The sequence below is a fragment of the Oncorhynchus keta genome, chromosome 7 (assembly GCF_023373465.1).
Source record: "Oncorhynchus keta strain PuntledgeMale-10-30-2019 chromosome 7, Oket_V2, whole genome shotgun sequence".
Taxonomy (NCBI): domain Eukaryota; kingdom Metazoa; phylum Chordata; class Actinopteri; order Salmoniformes; family Salmonidae; genus Oncorhynchus; species Oncorhynchus keta.
In genome coordinates this window covers 55347792-55372991 of record NC_068427.1, presented here as the reverse complement: position 1 = coordinate 55372991, position 25200 = coordinate 55347792, and the positions used below count along the sequence as shown (strand labels likewise).

Genomic DNA, 25200 nt, shown 5'->3' with positions numbered 1-25200 from the left:
TTAGATACAGCCAACAACATCCCCACCGCAGACAGCACACAGGTCAGCACAGGTTATTTCAGACAATATTCGCTACAAATCACATGCAATGAGCATGACAACTTCAACAAGCAGACAGTTATTATGGTGTTGGGGCATCCGGAGTCTGATAGTGGATCCGTACAGACTACTCCATTATGGTGTTGGGGCATCCAGAGTCTGATAGTGGATCCGTACAGACTACTTCATTATGGAGCATCCGGAGTCTGATAGTGGATCCGTACAGGCTACTCCATTATGGAGCATCCAGAGTCTGATAGTGGATCCGTACAGACTACTCCATTATGGTGTTGGAGCATCCGGAGTCTGATAGTGGATCCGTACAGACTACTCCATTATGGTGTTGGGGCATCCAGAGTCTGATAGTGGATCCGTACAGACTACTCCATTATGGTGTTGGAGCATCCAGAGTCTGATAGTGGATCCGTACAGGCTACTCCATTATGGTGTTGGAGCATCCAGAGTCTGATAGTGGATCCCTACAGACTACTCCATTATGGTGTTGGAGCATCCAGAGTCTGATAGTGGATCCGTACAGACTACTCCATTATGGTGTTGGGGCATCCAGAGTCTGATAGAGGATCCGTACAGACTACTCCATTATGGTGTTGGGGCATCCAGAGTCTGATAGTGGATCCGTACAGACTACTCCATTATGGTGTTGGAGCATCCAGAGTCTGATAGTGGATCCGTACAGACTACTCCATTATGGTGTTGGAGCATCCAGAGTCTGATAGTGGATCCGTACAGGCTACTCCATTATGGTGTTGGGGCATCCGGAGTCTGATAGTGGATCCGTACAGACTACTCCATTATGGTGTTGGAGCATCCAGAGTCTGATAGTGGATCCGTACAGACTACTCCATTATGGTGTTGGGGCATCCAGAGTCTGATAGTGGATCCATACAGACTACTCCATTATGGTGTTGGGGCATCCAGAGTCTGATAGTGGATTCGTACAGACTACTCCATTATGGTGTTGGGGCATCCAGAGTCTGATAGTGGATCCGTACAGACTACTCCATTATGGAGTTGGAGCATCCAGAGTCTGATAGTGGATCCGTACAGACTACTCCATTATGGTGTTGGGGCATCCGGAGTCTGATAGTGGATCCGTACAGACTACTCCATTATGGAGCATCCAGAGTCTGATAGTGGATCCGTACAGACTACTCCATTATGGTGTTGGAGCATCCGGAGTCTGATAGTGGATCCGTACAGACTACTCCATTATGGTGTTGGGGCATCCGGAGTCTGATAGTGGATCCGTACAGACTACTCCATTATGGTGTTGGGGCATCCGGAGTCTGATAGTGGATCCGTACAGACTACTCCATTATGGTGTTGGGGCATCCGGAGTCTGATAGTGGATCCGTACAGACTACTCCATTATGGTGTTGGGGCATCCGGAGTCTGATAGTGGATCCGTACAGACTACTCCATTATGGTGTTGGAGCATCCAGAGTCTGATAGTGGATCCGTACAGACTACTCCATTATGGTGTTGGAGCATCCAGAGTCTGATAGTGGATCCGTACAGACTACTCCATTATGGTGTTGGAGCATCCAGAGTCTGATAGTGGATCCGTACAGACTACTCCATTATGGAGCATCCGGAGTCTGATAGTGGATCCGTACAGACTACTCCATTATGGAGTTGGAGCATCCAGAGTCTGATAGTGGATCCGTACAGGCTACTCCATTATGGTGTTGGGGCATCCGGAGTCTGATAGTGGATCCGTACAGACTACTCCATTATGGTGTTGGAGCATCCAGAGTCTGATAGTGGATCCGTACAGACTACTCCATTATGGAGTTGGGGCATCCGGAGTCTGATAGTGGATTCGTACAGACTACTCCATTATGGAGTTGGGGCATCCAGAGTCTGATAGTGGATCCGTACAGACTACTCCATTATGGAGTTGGGGCATCCAGAGTCTGATAGTGGATCCGTACAGACTACTCCATTATGGAGTTGGAGCATCCAGAGTCTGATAGTGGATCCGTACAGACTACTCCATTATGGTGTTGGGGCATCCGGAGTCTGATAGTGGATCCGTACAGACTACTCCATTATGGTGTTGGGGCATCCGGAGTCTGATAGTGGATCCGTACAGACTACTCCATTATGGTGTTGGGGCATCCGGAGTCTGATAGTGGATCCGTACAGACTACTCCATTATGGTGTTGGAGCATCCGGAGTCTGATAGTGGATCCGTACAGACTACTCCATTATGGTGTTGGAGCATCCAGAGTCTGATAGTGGATCCGTACAGACTACTCCATTATGGTGTTGGAGCATCCAGAGTCTGATAGTGGATCCGTACAGACTACTCCATTATGGAGTTGGGGCATCCGGAGTCTGATAGTGGATTCGTACAGACTACTCCATTATGGAGTTGGGGCATCCAGAGTCTGATAGTGGATCCGTACAGACTACTCCATTATGGAGTTGGAGCATCCAGAGTCTGATAGTGGATCCGTACAGACTACTCCATTATGGTGTTGGAGCATCCAGAGTCTGATAGTGGATCCGTACAGACTACTCCATTATGGAGTTGGGGCATCCGGAGTCTGATAGTGGATTCGTACAGACTACTCCATTATGGAGTTGGGGCATCCAGAGTCTGATAGTGGATCCGTACAGACTACTCCATTATGGAGTTGGGGCATCCAGAGTCTGATAGTGGATCCGTACAGACTACTCCATTATGGAGTTGGAGCATCCAGAGTCTGATAGTGGATCCGTACAGACTACTCCATTATGGTGTTGGGGCATCCAGAGTCTGATAGTGGATCCGTACAGACTACTCCATTATGGAGTTGGGGCATCCGGAGTCTGATAGTGGATTCGTACAGACTACTCCATTATGGAGTTGGGGCATCCAGAGTCTGATAGTGGATCCGTACAGACTACTCCATTATGGTGTTGGGGCATCCGGAGTCTGATAGTGGATCCGTACAGGCTACTCCATTATGGTGTTGGAGCATCCAGAGTCTGATCTAAGTGTAGATTTTGGGAAGAACTGTTGTGTATTAAGGGCCGAGGTGACTAAGGCACTGTTTAGTAATACAGCAATATTACCACTTTTTTTTCTCTCTCTCTGTCTCTCTCTATTTCAATTCAATTCAATTCAAGGGGCTTAATTTCTCTCTGTCTCTCCACCCTATTCTCTCTCTCTCCCTCTCCTATGCTCTCTCTCCCTCTCCTATGCTCTCTCTCCCTCTCCTATGCTCTCTCTCCTATGCTCTCTCTCCCTCTCCTATGCTCTCTCTTTCTCTCCTATGGACTCTCTCTCCTATGCTCTCTCTCCTATGCTCTCTCTCCCTCTCCTATGCTCTCTCTCCCTCTCCTATGCTCTCTCTCCCGCTCCTATGCTCTCTCTCCTATGCTCTCTCTCCCTCTCCTATGCTCTCTCTTCCTCTCCTATGGACTCTCTCTCCTATGCTCTCTCTCCCTCTCCTATGCTCTCTCTCCCTCTCCCTCTCCTATGCTCTCTCTCCCTCTCCTATGCTCTCTCTCTCCTATGTTCTCTCTCCCTCTCCTATGCTCTCTCTCCCTCTCCTATGCTCTCTCTCCTATGCTCTCTCTCCCTCTCCTATGCTCTCTCTCCTTTGTTCTCTCTCCCTCTCCTATGCTCTCTCTCCCTCTCCTATGCTCTCTCTCCTATGCTCTCTCTCCCTCTCCTATGCTCTCTCTCCTATGCTCTCTCTCCCTCTCCTATGCTCTCTCTCCCGCTCCTATGCTCTCTCTCCCTCTCCTATGCTCTCTCTCCCTCTCCTATGCTCTCTCTCCCTCTCCTATGCTCTCTTCCTCTCCTATGGACTCTCTCTCCTATGTTCTCTCTCCCTCTCCTATGCTCTCTCTCCCTCTCATATGCTCTCTCTCCCTCTCCTATGCTCTCTCTTCCTCTCCTATGGACTCTCTCTCCTATGTTCTCTCTCCCTCTCCTATGCTCTCTCTCCCTCTCCTATGCTCTCTCTCTCTCTCCTATGTTCTCTCTCCCTCTCCTATGCTCTCTCTCTCTCTCCTATGCTCTCTCTCCCTCTCCTATGCTCTCTCTCCCTCTCCTATGCTCTCTCTCCCTCTCCTATGCTCTCTCTCCCTCTCCTATGCTCTCTCTCCCTCTCCTATGCTCTCTCTCCCTCTCCTATGCTCTCTCTCCCTCTCCTATGCTCTGTCTCCCTCTCCTATGCTCTCTCTCCCTCTCCTATGCTCTCTCTCCCTCTCCTATGCTCTCTCTCCCTCTCCTATGCTCTCTCTTCTATGTTCTCTCTCCCTCTCCTATGCTCTCTCTCCTATGCTCTCTCTCCGTCTCCTATGCTCTCTCTCCTATGTTCTCTCTCCCTCTCCTATGCTCTCTCTCCCTCTCCTATGCTCTATCTCCCTCTCCTATGCTCTCTCTCCCTCTCCTATGCTCTCTCTCCCTCTCCTATGCTCTCTCTCTCTCTCCTATGCTCTCTCTCCCTCTCCTATGCTCTCTCTCCCTCTCCTATGCTCTGTCTCCCTCTCCTATGCTCTCTCTCCCTCTCCTATGCTCTCTCTTCTATGTTCTCTCTCCCTCTCCTATGCTCTCTCTCCCTCTCCTATGCTCTCTCTTCTATGTTCTCTCTCCCTCTCCTATGCTCTCTCTCCTATGCTCTCTCTCCCTCTCCTATGTTCTCTCTCCCAGTTCTTCCAGTGAAGTAAGTCAATGGCCTGGTCTCCTTTACAGCCCTGGATAACCCTGACTCTGTCCATTGAGGTACAATAACATAAGCTTAAAAAATCAGGACCGTGCTGAAAAGTACCACCGACACAGGATAGGGAGTGAGGGCCCCCCTTGCTAATCGAACATCTCATTCCAAAATCATGGACATTAATATGGAGTTGGTCACCCCTTTGCTGATATTACAGCCTCCACTCTTCTGGGAAGGCTTTCCACTAGATGTTGGAACATTGCTGCTATAACAGCCTCCACTCTTCTGGGAAGACTTTCCACTAGATGTTGGAACATTGCTGCTATAACAGCCTCCACTCTTCTGGGAAGACTTTCCACTAGATGTTGGAACATTGCTGCTGTAACAGCCCCCACTCTTCTGGGAAGGCTTTCCACTAGATGTTGGAACATTGCTGCTATAACAGCCTCCACTCTTCTGGGAAGACTTTCCACTAGATGTTGGAACATAGCTGCTATAACAGCCTCCACTCTTCTGGGAAGGCTTTCCACTAGATGTTGGAACATTGCTGCTATAACAGCCTCCACTCTTCTGGGAAGACTTTCCACTAGATGTTGGAACATTGCTGCTATAACAGCCCCCACTCTTCTGGGAAGTCTTTACACTAGATGTTGGAACATTGCTGCTATAACAGCCTCCACTCTTCTGGGAAGGTTTTCCACGAGATGTTGGAACATTGCTGCTATAACAGCCTCCACTCTTCTGGGAAGTCTTTACACTAGATGTTGGAACATTGCTGCTATAACAGCCTCCACTCTTCTGGGAAGGTTTTCCACGAGATGTTGGAACATTGCTGCGGGGACTTGCTTCCATTCAGCCACAAGAGCATTAGTGAGTTCGGCACTGACGTTGGGCGATTAGACCTGGCTCAATCCTCAAAGGTGTTCGATGGGGCAGCGGTCAGGGCTCTGTGCAGGCCAGTCAAGTTCTTCCACACCGATCTCAACAAACTATTTCTGTATGGACCTTGCTTTGTGCATAGGGGTATTGTCATGCTGATACAGGAAAGGGCCTTCCCCAAACTGTTGCCACTCCAGCCAACGCTTGGCATTGCGCATTTTTTATTTTACCTTTATTTAACTAGGCAAGTCAATTAAGAACAAATTCTTATTTTCAATGACAGCCGAGGAACAGTGGGTTAACTGGTCTAGGAACAGTGGGATAACTGGTCTAGGAACAGTGCGTTAACTGGTCTAGGAACAGTGGGCTAACTGGTCTAGGAACAGTGGGTTAACTGGTCTAGGAACAGTGGGTTAACTGGTCTAGGAACAGTGGGTTAACTGGTCTAGGAACAGTGGGTTAACTGGTCTAGGAACAGTGGGTTAACTGGTCTAGGAACAGTGGGTTAACTGGTCTAGGAACAGTGGGTTAACTGGTCTAGGAACAGTGGGTTAACTGGTCTAGGAACAGTGGGTTAACTGGTCTAGGAACAGTGGGTTAACTGGTCTAGGAACAGTGGGTTAACTGGTCTAGGAACAGTGGGTTAACTGGCCTAGGAACAGTGGGTTAACTGGCCTAGGAACAGTGGGTTAACTGGTCTAGGAACAGTGGGTTAACTGCCTGTTCAGGGGCAGAACGACAGATTTGTACCTTGTCAGCTCGGAGATTAGAACTTGCAACCTTTCGGTTACTAGTCCAACGCTCTAACCACTAGGCTACCCTGCCGCCCCATGGTGATCTTAGGCTTGTGTGCAGCTGCTCTGCCATGGAAACCCATTTCATGAAGCTCCCGATCAACAGTTCTTGTGCTGATGTTGCTTCCAGAGGCAGTTTGGAACTCGATAGTGACTGTTGCAATTTAGGACAGACACTTTTTGTTTGTTTGTATTTTTACGTGCTTTAGCACTCAGCAGTCCCGTTCTGTGAGCTTGTGTGGCCTACCACTTGACGGCTGAGCCGTTGTTGCTCCTAGACATTTCCACTTCACGTTAAAAGTCACTGAGCTCTTCAGTACAGGCCATTCCACTGCTAATGTTTGTCTATGGAGATTGCATGGTTGTGTGCTCGATTTTATACACCTGTCAGCAAGGGGTGTAGCTGAAATGGATGAATCCACTAATTTGAAGGCGTGTCCACATACTTTTGTATATATAGTGTACTAAACTACTAATAATTGAAATTAACATGATAACAAACGCATCATCACCAGTTCACTAGAATTACGCTGCTGTTACATTGTTCCAATAAGGGCGTGGTTCATGGGCGAGTCTACGGTTTCAAGCTCCTCCTTCAGTGATATACCAGGCTCATTCATTCCGGACTTATTCATACCGGACACACTACACGAGTCAAACAGACGGACGCTGTGTCTATTTGTGTTGAGGTGTTTTAAATCCCGTTTACAACTGATTTCTGACTGGGACGCTAATAGGAATTCCCTGGTGTGTATTCCCGTTAGGAGAAGAAAGAGAGCGAAGGAAACGTCTCTCATCTTGACCTCTGCTCGCGAATGGAAAGCATCAGGAAATACATGTTCGTCCTCCGCTCCACTGTGGGACCTGGAATCTAAGATCAGAAGACTTTCTTGGAGGATCATTCATTGTAAATGGATTCCTTCTTTGTAGAGGTAAGTCAAAGTCTCTACGTGTTATATTTTTGGGAAGTTGTTGCGGCTCCAAAACATTGTTTCTGTCCAAGGTGAATTGTCGGAGACGGGACCGTCTTTTGTTACATCTTTACGAGCAGTGAACACTTTTGTCCAGCAGTTTTTGGGTGGTATAATTAATGACTTTTTTTTTGCGGTCCCTTTCGCCTGCGAAGTGAAACGATCACTGGTTATTTCTCAATGAGTAGATACAGTTGAACAACACGTGTTTCCAGTAGTTTGTGTATAACAGGCTGCTGCTGTCTTCAGTCAGTCACCAGCATGCTGCTCTGGGACCAGTAACGAGTCAATGTGCAGGGGTACAAGGTAGATGAGGGACACAGGACAGCTCGACCACTAATCAGACCTGATTTCTTATATGCGCAGAATCAGACCGGTGTAGACTTTTACCGAGAAATGACTTACTTAGGAGCCCTTTTCCAACAACGCAGAGTTAAAAAGTATGGAAATGTAACGAACAAAAATGTAAAATAGTAACACAATAAATAACAACAGCGAGGCTATATATAATATGAGTACCCGTAACGAGTCAATGTGCAGGGAGGGGTACAAGGCAGATGAGGTACACAGGACGCAGCTGGACTGGACGCAGCTGGACTGTCAGACACAGACACATAAGTACACTCTTCTGACTCGTCACACCGCTGCTGCCCCGTCACTATCTCTAACATATGTACCCTGTGTATATAGCCTGGTACCCTGTGTAAATAGCCTGGTACCCTGTGTATACAGCCAATATATTGTTACTGAACATCGATCCATAAGGGCATTCTTTTTAGGGGCATACCTAGTTACCTGTGACTCAAAGGACTACAGGCGTGTCGATAGACGTGTGATAACCCTAGTCCTATTAAACAACCAGATTGAATTCATCTGGAATCCAACAAGTCAAGGGAGTTAAATAATAGCATTGCATGTAAACTCCCTCACTGTGTGACTCCATGGAATGCAGAGATGACTAAAAGACCAGGCCTCATTGGTCACTGTCCCATTTTGGCATTACATGTCTTCTTAAAGGAACGTAGCAGAGTAACAGTAACAAGTGAGTTTTGTTATGCTCTTTTGGACCCTGATATGCAGCTGTGTGGCCTGAGGAATATACTGCTGTAAGGCTGGGTTATCCTCTAAGCTGTGTGGCCTGAGGAACATACTGCTGTAAGGCTGGGTTATCCTCTAAGCTGTGTGGCCTGAGGAACATACTGCTGTAAGGCTGGGTTATCCTCTAAGCTGTGTGGCCTGAGGAACATACTGCTGTAAGGCTGGGTTATCCTCTAAGCTGTGTGGCCTGGGGAACATACTGCTGTAAGGCTGGGTTATCCTCTAAGCTGTGTGGCCTGAGGAACATCCTGCTGTAAGGCTGGGTTATCCTCTAAGCTGTGTGGCCTGAGGAACATCCTGCTGTAAGGCTGGGTTATCCTCTAAGCTGTGTGGCCTGAGGAACATACTGCTGTAAGGCTGGGTTATCCTCTAAGCTGTGTGGCCTGAGGAACATACTGCTGTAAGGCTGGGTTATCCTCTAAGCTGTGTGGCCTGAGGAACATACTGCTGTAAGGCTGGGTTATCCTATGTGTGGCCTGAGGAACATACTGCTGTAAGGCTGTGCTGTGGCCTGGGGAACATACTGCTGTAAGGCTGGGTTATGGCCTGGGGAACATCTAAGTTGTGTGTGGCCTGGGGAACATCCTGCTGTAAGGCTGGGTTATCCTCTAAGCTGTGTGGCCTGAGGAACATACTGCTGTAAGGCTGGGTTCCTCTAAGCTGTGTGGCCTGGGAACATCCTGCTGTAAGGCTGGGTTATCCTCTAAGCTGTGTGGCCTGGGGAACATACTGCTGTAAGGCTGGGTTATCCTCTAAGCTGTGTGGCCTGGGAACATACTGCTGTAAGGCTGGGTTATCCTCTAAGCTGGAAACATCCTGCTGTAAGGCTGGGTTATCCTCTAAGCTGTGTGGCCTGAGGAACATACTGCTGTAAGGCTGGGTTATCCTCTAAGCTGTGTGGCCTGGGGAACATCCTGCTGTAAGGCTGGGTTATCCTCTAAGCTGTGTGGCCTGAGGAACATCCTGCTGTAAGGCTGGGTTATCCTCTAAGCTGTGTGGCCTGGGGAACATCCTGCTGTAAGGCTGGGTTATCCTCTAAGCTGTGTGGCCTGAGGAACATAGGCTAGGCTACCTTCCACCCTACTGTCTGCTCGACCTACTGCCTGCTGTGCTGGAGCATGCTGTGAGTGTGTGTGGGCTACTTAAGGTGAACAGGGGACTCTCACTCTGGGCTGTAGTCTCTCGCTCTGGGCTGTAGTCTCTCGCTCTGGGCTGTAGTCGCTCGCTCTGGGCTGTAGTCTCTCGCTCTGGGCTGTAGTCTCTCGCTCTGGGCTGTTTCTTTTTTTCGCTCTTTATTTAACTAGGCAATTCAGTTCAGAACTTATTTACAATGACGGCCTATAAAAAAGGCAAAAGTCCTCCTACGGGGGCTGGGTTTGAAAAATATATTTAAATAAAAATATAGGACAAAACACACATGACGAGACGCCCCCAACGCCACGCTGGGAGAGACGCCCCCAACGCCACGCTGGGAGAGACGCCCCGCTGGGAGAGACGCCCCCAACGCCACGCTGGGAGAGACGCCCCATTAAGAGTGATCTAAGATGGTCATCTGAATCAGGGTTTGTTTGGCAGCTGGGGTGAAAGAGGAGTGATTACGATAGAGGAAACCAAGTCTAGATTTAACTTTAGCCCGCAGCTTTGATAAGTACTGAGAGGAGGGCAGAGTACTGTCTAGCCATACTCTCATGTACTTGTATGAGGTGACTACCTCAAGCTCTAAACCCTCAGAGGTAGTAATCACACCTGTGGGGAGAGGGGTATTCTTCTTACCAAACCACATGAACTTTGTTTTGGAGGTGTTCAGAACAAGGTTAAGGGCAGAGAAAGCTTATTGGACAATAAGAAATCAGTGTTGTAGAGTGTTTAACACAACATCCGGGGAGGGGCCAGCTGAGTATAAGACTGTATCATATATGTCAACATGTTTCCCCTTCAGACGTTCCCATCTTGGGATTCCCAGATTCCCAACCCTGAACCTTAGATTCCAGGTCATAGCCATCACTCTCCTCTCTCCCCTGTGCTCGCCCCCATCCCACAGGCCTGAGGTGGCAAGGCATTAGGTTTCACACTCTCAACCCCTCTACATTCTCTCCTCTCATCATAAAACAACTCCTGCAGATGTAGCTGCCAGTCCTCTGACTCTGTCTTAGAAGTAGGAACCATGTGCTGGTATGTTGGGTCAGACTCCGCATTCTCTGGTTACTGAGTCACTGAGTGGTAACATTTCTTCTCCCTCGATTGTAACTCTGTCACTTCCTCCCGCATAGCTGAGATGTATTGGCTATAGAGGACATCCTGAAGTCATCGCCTGTTCCTCTGCAGCCAGACTGATCTGTTCAGAGAGAAAGGCAAAACAATAAATGTCATTGGTTCCTGCTTTAGACATGTCATTGGTTCCTGCTTTAGACATGTCATTGGTTCCTGCCCTGCCAGTCAGTGTCATTGGTTCCTGCTTTAGACGTGCCATTGGTTCCTGCTTTAGACATGCCATTGGTTCCTGCCCTGCCAGTCAGTGTCATTGGTTCCTGCTTTAGACGTGCCATTGGTTCCTGCTTTAGACATGTCATTGGTTCCTGCCCTGCCAGTCAGTGTCATTGGTTCCTGCTTTAGACATGCCATTGGTTCCTGCTTTAGACATGCCATTGGTTCCTGCCCTGACAGTCAGTGTCATTGGTTCCTGCTTTAGACGTGTCATTGGTTCCTGCTTTAGACATGTCATTGGTTCCTGCCCTGACAGTCAGTGTCATTGGTTCCTGCTTTAGACATGTCATTGGTTCCTGCTTTAGACGTGTCATTGGTTCCTGCTTTAGACGTGTCATTGGTTCCTGCTTTAGACATGTCATTGGTTCCTGCTTTAGACGTGTCATTGGTTCCTGCTTTAGACGTGTCATTGGTTCCTGCTTTAGACGTGTCATTGGTTCCTGCTTTAGACATGTCATTGGTTCCTGCTTTAGACATGTCATTGGTTCCTGCTTTAGACGTGTCATTGGTTCCTGCTTTAGACGTGTCATTGGTTCCTGCCCTGACAGTCAGTGTCATTGGTTCCTGCTTTAGACGTGCCATTGGTTCCTGCTTTAGACATGCCATTGGTTCCTGCCCTGACAGTCAGTGTCATTGGTCCCTGCTTTAGACGTGTCATTGGTTCCTGCTTTAGACGTGTCATTGGTTCCTGCCCTGACAGTCAGTGTCATTGGTTCCTGCTTTAGACATGCCATTGGTTCCTGCTTTAGACATGTCATTGGTTCCTGCTTTAGACATGTCATTGGTTCCTGCCCTGACAGTCAGTGTCATTGGTTCCTGCTTTAGACATGTCATTGGTTCCTGCCCTGACAGTCAGTGTCATTGGTTCCTGCTTTAGACATGTCATTGGTTCCTGCTTTAGACATGTCATTGGTTCCTGCTTTAGACGTGTCATTGGTTCCTGCTTTAGACGTGTCATTGGTTCCTGCCCTGACAGTCAGTGTCATTGGTTCCTGCTTTAGACATGTCATTGGTTCCTGCTTTAGACATGTCATTGGTTCCTGCCCTGACAGTCAGTGTCATTGGTTCCTGCTTTAGACATGTCATTGGTTCCTGCTTTAGACGTGTCATTGGTTCCTGCTTTAGACATGTCATTGGTTCCTGCTTTAGACGTGTCATTGGTTCCTGCTTTAGACGTGTCATTGGTTCCTGCCCTGACAGTCAGTGTCATTGGTTCCTGCTTTAGACGTGTCATTGGTTCCTGCTTTAGACATGTCATTGGTTCCTGCCCTGACAGTCAGTGTCATTGGTTCCTGCTTTAGACATGTCATTGGTTCCTGCTTTAGACGTGTCATTGGTTCCTGCTTTAGACGTGTCATTGGTTCCTGCCCTGACAGTCAGTGTCATTGGTTCCTGCTTTAGACAGTCAGTGTCATTGGTTCCTGCTTTAGACATGTCATTGGTTCCTGCCCTGACAGTCAGTGTCATTGGTTCCTGCTTTAGACGTGTCATTGGTTCCTGCTTTAGACATGTCATTGGTTCCTGCCCTGACAGTCAGTGTCATTGGTTCCTGCTTTAGACATGTCATTGGTTCCTGCTTTAGACATGTCATTGGTTCCTGCCCTGACAGTCAGTGTCATTGGTTCCTGCTTTAGACGTGTCATTGGTTCCTGCTTTAGACATGTCATTGGTTCCTGCCCTGACAGTCAGTGTCATTGGTTCCTGCTTTAGACGTGTCATTGGTTCCTGCTTTAGACATGTCATTGGTTCCTGCCCTGACAGTCAGTGTCATCGGTTCCTGCTTTAGACATGTCATTGGTTCCTGCTTTAGACATGTCATTGGTTCCTGCCCTGACAGTCAGTGCCATTGGCCACACCTACTCTGTTGTCAAGGGTGACTGGGCCAGACGGATTACCAGGACGTGTACTCAAAGCACGCACGGACCAACTGTCAAGTGTCTTCACTGACATTTTCTCGTTGACCCAGTCTGTAATACCAACATGTTTCAAGCAGACCACCCTAGTCCCTGTGCCCAAGAACACGAAGGCAACCTGCCTGAATGACTACCGACCCGTAGCATTCACGTCTGTAGCCATGAAATGCTTTTGAAAGGCTGGTCATGACTCACATCGACAGCATCCTCCCGGACACCCCAGACCCACTCCAATTTGCATGCCACCGCAACAGATCCACAGATGATGTAATCTCAAACAAACTCCGAACTGCCCTTTCTCACCTGGACAAAAGGAACACCTATGTAAGAATGCTGTTCATCGACTACAGCTCATCCTTCAACACCATAGTGGCCACGAAGCTCATCAATAAGCTAAGGACTCTGGGACGAAACACCTCCCTCTGCAACTGGATCCTGGACTTCCTTATGGGCCACCCCCAGGTGGTAAGAGTAGGCAACAACATGTCTGCCATGCTGATCCATAACACAGGGGCCCCTCAGGGGTGTGTACTTAGTCCCCTTCTGTATTCCCTGTTCACCCACGACTGCGTGACCAAACACGACTCCAACACCATAATTAATTTTGCTCTCGACACAACGATCACCAACACATGATGAGAATGTCTAGTTTGTAGTAGGTTTGAGGAGAGGAGGTCAGAGACATCAACCTCTGTGAGCAAGACAAAGGAGCTGATCATGGACTACAGGAAAAGGCGGGCTGAGCAGGCCCCTATTCACATCAATGGGGCTGTAGTGGAGCGGGTCGAGAGTCCACATCACCAAAGGACTGTCATGGTCCGAACATACCAAGACAGTCGTGAAGAGGACAATCTTTTCCCCCGCAGGAGACTGAAAAGATTTGGCATGGGTCCTCAGATCCTCAAAAGGTTCTACAGCTGCACCATCGAAATCATCCTGACCGGTTGCCTCACGGCCTGGTATGGAAACTGCTCGGCCTCCGACCGCAAGTCACTACAGAGGGTAGTGCGAACGGCCCAGTACATCACTGGTGCCAAGCTTCCTGCCATCCAGGACCTTTTATAATAGGTGGTGTCAGAGGAAAGCCCATGGTCCTTCTGTAGCTCAGTTGGTAGAGCATGGCGCTTGTAACGCCAGGGTAGTGGGTTCGATTCCCGGGATCACCCATACGTAGAATGTATGCACACATGACTGTAAGTCGCTTTGGATAAAAGCGTCCGCTAAATGGCATATATTATTATTATATATTATAAAATTGTCAGACTCCAGTCACCCTAGCCATAGACTGACATCTGATGTGGTTGATAGGAGATTTGTGACTCAACTGTAACCCCCCTGTACAAGTTATTTCATTAAGTGGCCATTCATCAGTCTGTTCTCTGGGCCATATGGTTGATTGATCATAACGACGGTGTTGTCTCGAGCTCCATGTTTCTATAGTAACCTCTTGTAACCATCTAGACAATGGGACAGAGTATTTTCAGGTGTCCCCCCCCCCCAGCCTTCCTCTCCTCCTCCTCAGTTACTCTGCAGTCCGCTGACCTTGCCCCCTCCCCCTCCCCTCTATTCTACTCACTGCCTGGTTCTGTCCCCTGGGCCTTGGTGTTGCTACATTTAGCTTGCTGCATTAACACAACAGTGGAATAGGTGGTGCTGCTGCCTGACTGCTTTGTCTCTCTAATGGCCTGCTATCATTACACCAAAAAGCACAAAGGGGAAAAGGCCACTGGACAATATAATGTGGAAGCAATGAACTAATGTATTTTTAATTTTCCCTTCAGTTTGTTCATTCTCTGATCCATATTGACTCATTTATGGATTGACTTCTTCAATGTAGGGTTAGGGTTCTTTACTCTGGTGATGTAATATAATATATAATAATATATGCCATTTAGCAGACGCTTTTATCCAAAGCGACTTACAGTCATGTGTGCATACATTCTACGTATGGGTGGTCCCGGGGATCGAACCCACTACCCTGGCGTTACAAGCGCCATGCTCTACCAACTGAGCTACAGTAAAAGACCAGGTGTTATTTGAAGTAATATCCACATGCCTTAATTAAAACGTGTTGCCTACACAGCCACACTACCCAGTTCCGGTGTCTGTCCTGCAGCACGTGGAGGTGCATGTTTTTAGTATTTCCTGAGGATTGATGTCAGAGGTCGAGGCATAACATTGTCTAGGGTTGAGCTCTAGGGTTTCATCTTCACAGAACACAGGCTTTACAGATCTGTTCATTTTCATGCCCTGTTGGACAAACGACTCTGCTCTCCTGTCGGACAAACGACTCTGCTCTCCTGTCGGACAAACGACTCTGCTCTCCTGTCGGACAAACGACTCTGCTCTCCTGTCGGACAAACGACTCTGCTCTCCTGTCGGACAAACGACTCTGCTCTCCTGTCGGACAAACGACTCTGCTCTCCTGTCGGACAAACGACTCTGCTCTCCTGTCGGACAAACGACTCTGCTCTCCTGTCGGACAAACGACTCTGCTCTCCTGTCGGACAAACGACTCTGCTCTCCTGTCGGACAAACGACTCTGCTCTCCTGTCGGACAAACGACTCTGCTCTCCTGTCGGACAAACGACTCACTCCAGTCCACTGGCTTGCTTCATACCAATTAGCTAGACCTGGTCAGTGGTTTGCAAAATGGGCTGGGGAGAGGACTGGAAACATTATGTTATAGCCTTGTTCTAAAATTGATTAAAGAAAATATCTCGTCAATCTACACACACTACCCCATAATCACAAAGCAAAAACTGGTTGTTAGAAATTTTAGCAAATGTATTAAAAAATAAATATTTATAAAAGTGTTCAGACCCTTTGCTAGGAGACTAAATTGAGCTCTAGTCCTGTCCTCCAGTCCTCTAGTCCTCAAAATTATTGAGATGTTTCTACAACTTCACTCCCCAGTCAGCTAGTGGTTCCTGTTACTGCAGACCTGGCTCCTCTTCCTCACTCCCCAGTCAGCTAGTGGTTCCTGTTACTGCAGACCTGGCTCCTCTTCCTCACTCCCCAGTCAGCTAGTGGTTCCTGTTACTGCAGACCAGGCTCCTCTTCCTCACTCCCCAGTCAGCTAGTGGTTCCTGTTACTGCAGACCCGGCTCCTCTTCCTCACTCCCCAGTCAGCTGTTACTGCAGACCTGGCTCCTCTTCCTCACTCCCCAGTCAGCTGTTACTGCAGACCCGGCTCCTCTTCCTCACTCCCCAGTCAGCTAGTGGTTCCTGTTACTGCAGACCTGGCTCCTCTTCCTCACTCCCCAGTCAGCTGTTACTGCAGACCCGGCTCCTCTTCCTCACTCCCCAGTCAGCTAGTGGTTCCTGTTACTGCAGACCAGGCTCCTCTTCCTCACTCCCCAGTCAGCAAGTGGTTCCTGTTACTGCAGACCTGGCCCCTCTTCCTCACTCCCCAGTCAGCTGTTACTGCAGACCTGGCTCCTCTTCCTCACTCCCCAGTCAGCTAGTGGTTCCTGTTACTGCAGACCTGGCTCCTCTTCCTCACTCCCCAGTCAGCTAGTGGTTCCTGTTACTGCAGACCAGGCTCCTCTTCCTCACTCCCCAGTCAGCTAGTGGTTCCTGTTACTGCAGACCCGGCTCCTCTTCCTCACTCCCCAGTCAGCTGTTACTGCAGACCTGGCCCTCTTCCTCACTCCCCAGTCAGCTGTTACCAGACCCGGCTCTTCCTCACTCCCCAGTCAGCTAGTGGTTCCTGTTACTGCAGACCTGGCTCCTCTTCCTCACTCCCCAGTCAGCTGTTACTGCAGACCCGGCTCCTCTTCCTCACTCCCCAGTCAGCTAGTGGTTCCTGTTACTGCAGACCTGGCTCCTCTTCCTCACTCCCCAGTCAGCTAGTGGTTCCTGTTACTGCAGACCAGGCTCCTCTTCCTCACTCCCCAGTCAGCTAGTGGTTCCTGTTACTGCAGACCTGGCCCCTCTTCCTCACTCCCCAGTCAGCTGTTACTGCAGACCTGGCTCCTCTTCCTCACTCCCCAGTCAGCTAGTGGTTCCTGTTACTGCAGACCTGGCTCCTCTTCCTCACTCCCCAGTCAGCTAGTGGTTCCTGTTACTGCAGACCTGGCTCCTCTTCCTCAGTCCCCAGTAACATGTTAGGTTCTTGATAAAGAGTAAGTAAAACTCATGGCTTCTTATTAAAGCTCAAACCAAATACAGCTGCATAAGACAAGGAACATATTAACTCTTTGTCCTGTTTATGTTTTTATTTGAACTTTTTTATTTAACCAGGCAAGTCAGTGAAGAACATTCTTATGTTCAATGACGGCCTAGGAACAGTGGGTTAACTGCCTGTTCAGGGGCAGAAGGACAGATTTGTACCTTGTCAGCTCGGTGGTTTGAACTTGCATCCTACCGGTTACTAGTCCAACGCTCTAACCACTTGGCTACCCTGCCGTGCCTCTCCTTACATCTCTGAAGATTACTGATCTGTTCTTCCTCACTTCATCTAACCTGACCTCTGCCCCAAAGGGCTCACTCCTCCCTATCTCATGGCTGTCATGGTGCCTGGTACCAGACTGTGTCTCTTCTCCTCCCAGAGGATCCCTGATGTCTAACAATAACATATCCTGACAGAATGTAAACGTTATACATTCCCCTCTCTCCCTCAGTGACATGAATAAGTATATTTCTGGTGTAAAAGTCAGAACTCATCACATGGGTGGGAGGTCGTTGACTCCAGTCTGGAGCAGACCACCCAGACCACCCTGACCACCCTGACCACCCAGACCACCCAGACCACCTTGACCACCTTGACCACCTTGACCACCTTGACCACCCAGACCACCCAGACCACCCTGACCACCCTGACCACCCTGACCACCCAGACCACCCAGACCACCCAGACCACCCAGACCACCCAGACCACCCAGACCACCCAGACCACCCTGACCACCCTGACCACCCAGACCACCCAGACCACCCAGACCACCCTGACCACCCTGACCACCCAGACCACCCAGACCACCCAGACCACCCAGACCACCCAGACCACCCAGACCACCCAGACCACCCTGACCACCCAGACCACCCTGACTACCCATCTGTTTTTTTAACAGACAGGAAAACAGGAAATTGTGGCTCTGTGCTGCAATGCTTCATGGGTTGGTGGGTAGTTTTGATTATCAGTGGACACTGGTACTGCAGCCCTCCCTCAGTAGAACACAGTGGACACTATGGTACTGCAGCCCTCCCTCAGTAGAACACAGTGGACACTATGGTACTGCAGCCCTCCCTCAGTAGAACACAGTGGACACTATGGTACTGCAGCCCTCCCTCAGTAGAACACAGTGGACACTATGGTACTGCAGCCCTCAGTAGAACACAGTGGACACTATGGTACTGCAGCCCTCCCTCAGTAGAACACAGTGGACACTATGGTACTGCAGCCCTCAGTAGAACACAGTGGACACTATGGTACTGCAGCCCTCCCTCAGTAGAACACAGTGGACACTATGGTACTGCAGCCCTCCCTCAGTAGAACACAGTGGACACTATGGTACTGCAGCCCTCCCTCAGTAGAACACAGTGGACACTATGGTACTGCAGCCCTCCCTCAGTAGAACACAGTGGACACTGGTACTGCAGCCCTCCCTCAGTAGAACACAGTGGACACTATGGTACTGCAGCCCTCCCTCAGTAGAACACAGTGGACACTATGGTACTGCAGCCCTCCCTCAGTAGAACACAGTGGACACTATGGTACTGCAGCCCTCCCTCAGTAGAACACAGTGGACACTATGGTACTGCAGCCCTCCCTCAGTAGAACACAGTGGACACTATGGTGCTGCAGCCCTCCCTCAGTAGAACACAGTGGACACTATGGTACTGCAGCCCTCAGTAGAACACAGTGGACACTATGGTGCTGCAGCCCTCCCTCAGTAGAACACAGTGGACACTATGGTGCTGCAGCCCTCCCTCAGTAGAACACAGTGGACACTATGGTACTGCAGCCCTCCCTCAGTAGAACACAGTGGACACTATGGTACTGCAGCCCTCCCTCAGTAGAACACAGTGGACACTATGGTACTGCAGCCCTCAGTAGAACACAGTGGACACTATGGTACTGCAGCCCTCAGTAGAACACAGTGGACACTATGGTGCTGCAGCCCTCCCTCAGTAGAACACAGTGGACACTATGGTGCTGCAGCCCTCCCTCAGTAGAACACAGTGGACACTATGGTACTGCAGCCCTCCCTCAGTAGAACACAGTGGACACTATGGTGCTGCAGCCCTCCCTCAGTAGAACACAGTGGACACTATGGTACTGCAGCCCTCAGTAGAACACAGTGAACACTATGGTACTGCAGCCCTCAGTAGAACACAGTGAACACTATGGTACTGCAGCCCTCAGTAGAACACAGTGAACACTATGGTACTGCAGCCCTCAGTAGAACACAGTGGACACTATGTTACTGCAGCCCTCCCTCAGTAGAACACAGTGGACACTATGGTACTGCAGCCCTCAGTAGAACACAGTGGACACTATGGTACTGCAGCCCTCAGTAGAACACAGTGGACACTATGGTACTGCAGCCCTCCCTCAGTAGAACACAGTGAACACTATGGTACTGCAGCCCTCAGTAGAACACAGTGGACACTATGGTACTGCAGCCCTCAGTAGAACACAGTGGACACTATGGTACTGCAGCCCTCCCTCAGTAGAACACAGTGGACACTATGGTACTGCAGCCCTCCCTCAGTAGAACACAGTGGACACTATGGTACTGCAGCCCTCCCTCAGTAGAACACAGTGGACACTATGGTACTGCAGCCCTCAGTAGAACACAGTGGACACTATGGTACTGCAGCCCTCCCTCAGTAGAACACAGTGGACACTATGGTACTGCAGCCCTCAGTAGAACACAGTGGACACTATGGTACTGCAGCCCTCCCTCAGTAGAACACAGTGGACACTATGGTACTGCAGCCCTCAGTAGAACACAGTGGACACTATGGTACTGCAGCCCTCCCTCAGTAGAACACAGTGGACACTATGGTACTGCAGCCCTCCCTCAGTAGAACACAGTGGACACTATGGTACTGCAGCCCTCCCTCAGTAGAACACAGTGGACACTATGGTACTGCAGCCCTCCCTCAGTAGAACACAGTGGACACTATGGTGCTGCAGCCCTCCCTCAGTAGAACACAGTGGACACTATGGTACTGCAGCCCTCCCTCAGTAGAACACAGTGGACACTGTTACTGCAGCCCTCCCTCAGTAGAACACAGTGGACACTATGGTACTGCAGCCCTCCCTCAGTAGAACACAGTGGACACTATGGTACTACAGCCCTCCCTCAGTAGAACACAGTGGACACTATGGTACTGCAGCCCTCAGTAGAACACAGTGGACACTATGGTGCTGCAGCCCTCCCTCAGTAGAACACAGTGGACACTATGGTACTGCAGCCCTCCCTCAGTAGAACACAGTGGACACTATGGTACTGCAGCCCTCAGTAGAACACAGTGGACACTATGGTACTGCAGCCCTCAGTAGAACACAGTGAACACTATGGTACTGCAGCCCTCCCTCAGTAGAACACAGTGGACACTATGGTACTGCAGCCCTCCCTCAGTAGAACACAGTGGACACTATGGTACTGCAGCCCTCCCTCAGTAGAACACAGTGGACACTATGGTGCTGCAGCCCTCAGTAGAACACAGTGGACACTATGGTACTGCAGCCCTCCCTCAGTAGAACACAGTGGACACTATGGTACTGCAGCCCTCAGTAGAACACAGTGGACACTATGGTACTGCAGCCCTCAGTAGAACACAGTGGACACTATGGTACTGCAGCCCTCAGTAGAACACAGTGGACACTATGGTACTGCAGCCCTCCCTCAGTAGAACACAGTGGACACTATGGTGCTGCAGCCCTCAGTAGAACACAGTGGACACTATGGTACTGCAGCCCTCCCTCAGTAGAACACAGTGGACACTATGGTACTGCAGCCCTCAGTAGAACACAGTGGACACTATGGTACTGCAGCCCTCAGTAGAACACAGTGGACACTATGGTACTGCAGCCCTCCCTCAGTAGAACACAGTGGACACTATGGTACTGCAGCCCTCCCTCAGTAGAACACAGTGGACACTATGGTACTGCAGCCCTCAGTAGAACACAGTGGACACTATGGTACTGCAGCCCTCAGTAGAACACAGTGGACACTATGGTACTGCAGCCCTCCCTCAGTAGAACACAGTTGACACTATGGTACTGCAGCCCTCAGTAGAACACAGTGGACACTATGGTACTGCAGCCCTCCCTCAGTAGAACACAGTGGACACTGGATGGTACTGCAGCCCTCAGTAGAACACAGTGGACACTATGGTACTGCAGCCCTCCCTCAGTAGAACACAGTTGACACTATGGTACTGCAGCCCTCAGTAGAACACAGTGGACACTATGGTACTGCAGCCCTCCCTCAGTAGAACACAGTGGACACTATGGTACTGCAGCCCTCCCTCAGTAGAACACAGTGGACACTATGGTACTGCAGCCCTCCCTCAGTAGAACACAGTGGACACTATGGTACTGCAGCCCTCCTCAGTAGAACACAGTGGACACTATGGTACTGCAGCCCTCCCTCAGTAGAACACAGTGGACACTATGGTACTGCAGCCCTCCCTCAGTAGAACACAGTGGACACTATGGTACTGCAGCCCTCCCTCAGTAGAACACAGTGGACACTATGGTACTGCAGCCCTCCCTCAGTAGAACACAGTGGACACTATGGTACTGCAGCCCTCCCAGTCAGTAGAACACAGTGGACACTATGGTACTGCAGCCCTCCCTCAGTAGAACACAGTGGACACTATGGTACTGCAGCCCTCAGTAGAACACAGTGGACACTATGGTGCTGCAGCCCTCCCTCAGTAGAACACAGTGGACACTGGTACTGCAGCCCTCCCTCAGTAGAACACAGTGGACACTATGGTACTGCAGCCCTCCCTCAGTAGAACACAGTGGACACTATGGTGCTGCAGCCCTCCCTCAGTAGAACACAGTGGACACTATGGTACTGCAGCCCTCAGTAGAACACAGTGGACACTATGGTACTGCAGCCCTCCCTCAGTAGAACACAGTGGACACTGGTACTGCAGCCCTCCCTCAGTAGAACACAGTGGACACTGGTACTGCAGCCCTCCCTCAGTAGAACACAGTGGACACTATGGTACTGCAGCCCTCCCTCAGTAGAACACAGTGGACACTGGTACTGCAGCCCTCCAGCCCTCAGTAGAACACAGTGGACACTATGGTACTGCAGCCCTCCCCTCAGTAGAACACAGTGGACACTATGGTACTGCAGCCCTCAGTAGAACACAGTGGACACTATGGTACTGCAGCCCTCCCTCAGTAGAACACAGTGGACACTATGGTACTACAGCCCTCCCTCAGTAGAACACAGTGGACACTATGGTACTGCAGCCCTCCCTCAGTAGAACACAGTGGACACTATGGTACTGCAGCCCTCCCTCAGTAGAACACAGTGGACACTATGGTACTGCAGCCTATGGTACTCCCTCAGTAGAACTCCCTCAGTAGAACACAGTGGACACTATGGTACTGCAGCCCTCCCAGTCAGTAGAACACAGTGGACACTATGGTACTGCAGCCCTCCCTCAGTAGAACACAGTGGACACTATGGTACTGCAGCCCTCCCTCAGTAGAACACAGTGGACACTATGGTACTGCAGCCCTCCCTCAGTAGAACACAGTGGACACTATGGTACTGCAGCCCTCCCTCAGTAGAACACAGTGGACCTTGGTACTGCAGCCCTCTCTCAGTAGAACACAGTGGACACTATGGTACTGCAGCCCTCCCTCAGTAGAACACAGTGGACACTATGGTACTGCAGCCCTCCCTCAGTAGAACACAGTGGACACTATGGTACTGCAGCCCTCCCTCAGTAGAACACAGTGGACACTATGGTACTGCAGCCCTCCCTCAGTAGAACACAGTGGACACTATGGTACTGCAGCCCTCCCTCCCAGTCAGTAGAACACAGTGGACACTATGGTACTGCAGCCCTCCCTCAGTAGAACACAGTGGACACTATGGTACTGCAGCCCTCCCTCAGTAGAACACAGTGGACACTATGGTACTGCAGCCCTCCCTCAGTAGAACACAGTGGACACTATGGTACTGCAGCCCTCCCTCAGTAGAACACAGTGGACACTATGGTACTGCAGCCCTCCCTCAGTAGAACACAGTGGACACTATGGTACTGCAGCCCTCCCTCAGTAGAACACAGTGGACACTATGGTACTGCAGCCCTCCCTCAGTAGAACACAGTGGACACTATGGTACTGCAGCCCTCAGTAGAACACAGTGGACACTATGGTACTGCAGCCCTCCCTCAGTAGAACACAGTGGACACTATGGCGCTGCAGCACTGTGCTCTGAGCCTGCCAGCCCGGGATGGCTAGTGACTAGGCTGTGCTGTGTGGCAGGATTGTGAGACTAAGTGTCAAGGACCTCTCCAACTGGTCAGAACCTGAGTCAGGGACTGACTGGTGTCAGTCTGTTGTATTTAAATGTCACTTATACTGTTGAGGACCGTCTATCTTTCTAGCTTATGTTTTCTCTCTGAAATGTTGGTGTCTATACTGTAGAACCAGGATGGGAAATAATGAATGTTTCTCTTATGGCATGTGTATGGGGTGCCTGCTGAAGTGGCCCTTGACATTGCCACATTCTAGTAGTTGTTGACAGTCAGGGGCATCAGATTCTAGTAATGTCCTCTGTGCTCCCAGAGGCTGATCTTCTGTTGTGTTTCAGGGGGCCCGTGTCTGGCTGCGGGACAAAGAGCTGCTCCTCCCTGCTACTGTCAGCTCCTGTTCCCACGATGACGGATACCTGGTCCTTACAACCGACTACGGAAAGGTAAGGAGGACAAACTACGTACTGGGACAAACCAAACGATCTTCACTAACCAAGATGGTCTTCATCAGGCTAATTACTCTGTGTTGTAGGGGCCTATGTTGACTGTAACATCTCAGCAACAGGTGTAGTAAGTCCACCTAGCAGATTAGGTTAGTTTACCAACATGTGTTATTTATCTTTGTGTAGCATGAAAAGGTGAAATGAATACTATTGTTGTAAATGTCTAGTAGTTATGTCCAGATTTTGAAGGCCCTGGATTAGAGGTCGACCTCTACCCTGGTGGAACAAACTCCCTCACGACGCCAGGACAGCGGAGTCAATCACCACCTTCCGGAGACACCTGAAACCCCACCTCTTTAAGGAATACCTAGGATAGGATAAAGTAATCCTTCTCACCCCCCCCTTTTAAGATTTAGATGCACTATTGTAAAGTGACTGTTCCACTGGATGTCATAAGGTGAATGAACCAATTTGTAAGTCGCTCTGGATAAGAGCGTCTGCTAAATGACTTAAATGTAAATGTGATCGCCTACAGACACTTGTGGGGCCACAATGTTTTTTTTTTTTCAGCATGTTCAGGATTTCTTTAAAAAGGCAAGTCAGTATACAGATTGAAATAGATAAATAGTGGTGTGTTTACATTAACTCACTCAGCCAGGAGGTGATGATTATCCTTTCATCCAGGAGAGAGGTTTCATCTGAGCAGGGGTCCGTGTACAGCCTTAAGTATGGATCTTAGGACCATGAATATTAGCTAATAAACAGTTGTGTTCTGTGGGTGTCACTGAGTAGGCTGATCACCCAAGGCCCGTAGGTGAGGCTGCACAGTGCATATACGTACGGTGCATTCGGACTCCTTGGCTTTTTCCACATTTTGTTACATTACAACCTAATTCTGAAATGGATTGATTAGATTTTTCCCACATCAATCTACACACAATAACCCTAACCCTAATAATCACACTGGATGTCGTGGGTGCAACAGGTCAAGGAGTCATCAGTCCTAGGGCTCAAGTCCTCCGAGAAAGAGAATTAGAGAGGGCATACTTAAATTCACACAGGACACCGGATAAGACAGGAGAAATACTCCAGATATAGCAAACTGACCCTAGCCCCCCGACACAAACTATTATTACGCACCCCTCCTAGGGAACGTAAGAGCCAGTAAGCCAGTGACTCAGCCCCTGCAATAGGGTTAGAGGCAGAGAATCCCAGTGGAAAGAGGGGAACCGGCCAGGCAGAGACAGCATGGGCGGTTCGTTGCTCCAGAGCCTTTCTGTTCACCTTCACACTCCTGGGCCAGACTACACATATGACCCACTGAAGAGATGAGTCTTCAGGAAAGACTTGAAGGTTGAGACCGAGTCTGCGTCTCTCACATCGATAGGCAGACCATGTCATAAAAATGGAGCTCTAGAGGAGAAAGCCCTGGCTCC

General features: G+C 49.6%; 1 protein-coding gene across 1 annotated transcript in view; it reads left to right on the top strand.

Annotated features, from left to right (window-relative positions):
- The first annotated feature begins 7031 nt into the window (after positions 1 to 7031).
- myo10l3 (myosin X, like 3) overlaps positions 7032 to 25200 on the top strand; it is a 298563-nt gene continuing 280394 nt past the window's right edge. Inside the window, 2 exon segments of the mRNA XM_052523285.1 lie at positions 7032 to 7323; positions 23660 to 23764. Coding sequence (XP_052379245.1) covers positions 7303 to 7323; positions 23660 to 23764 — 126 coding nt within the window. The 5' untranslated portion in view covers positions 7032 to 7302.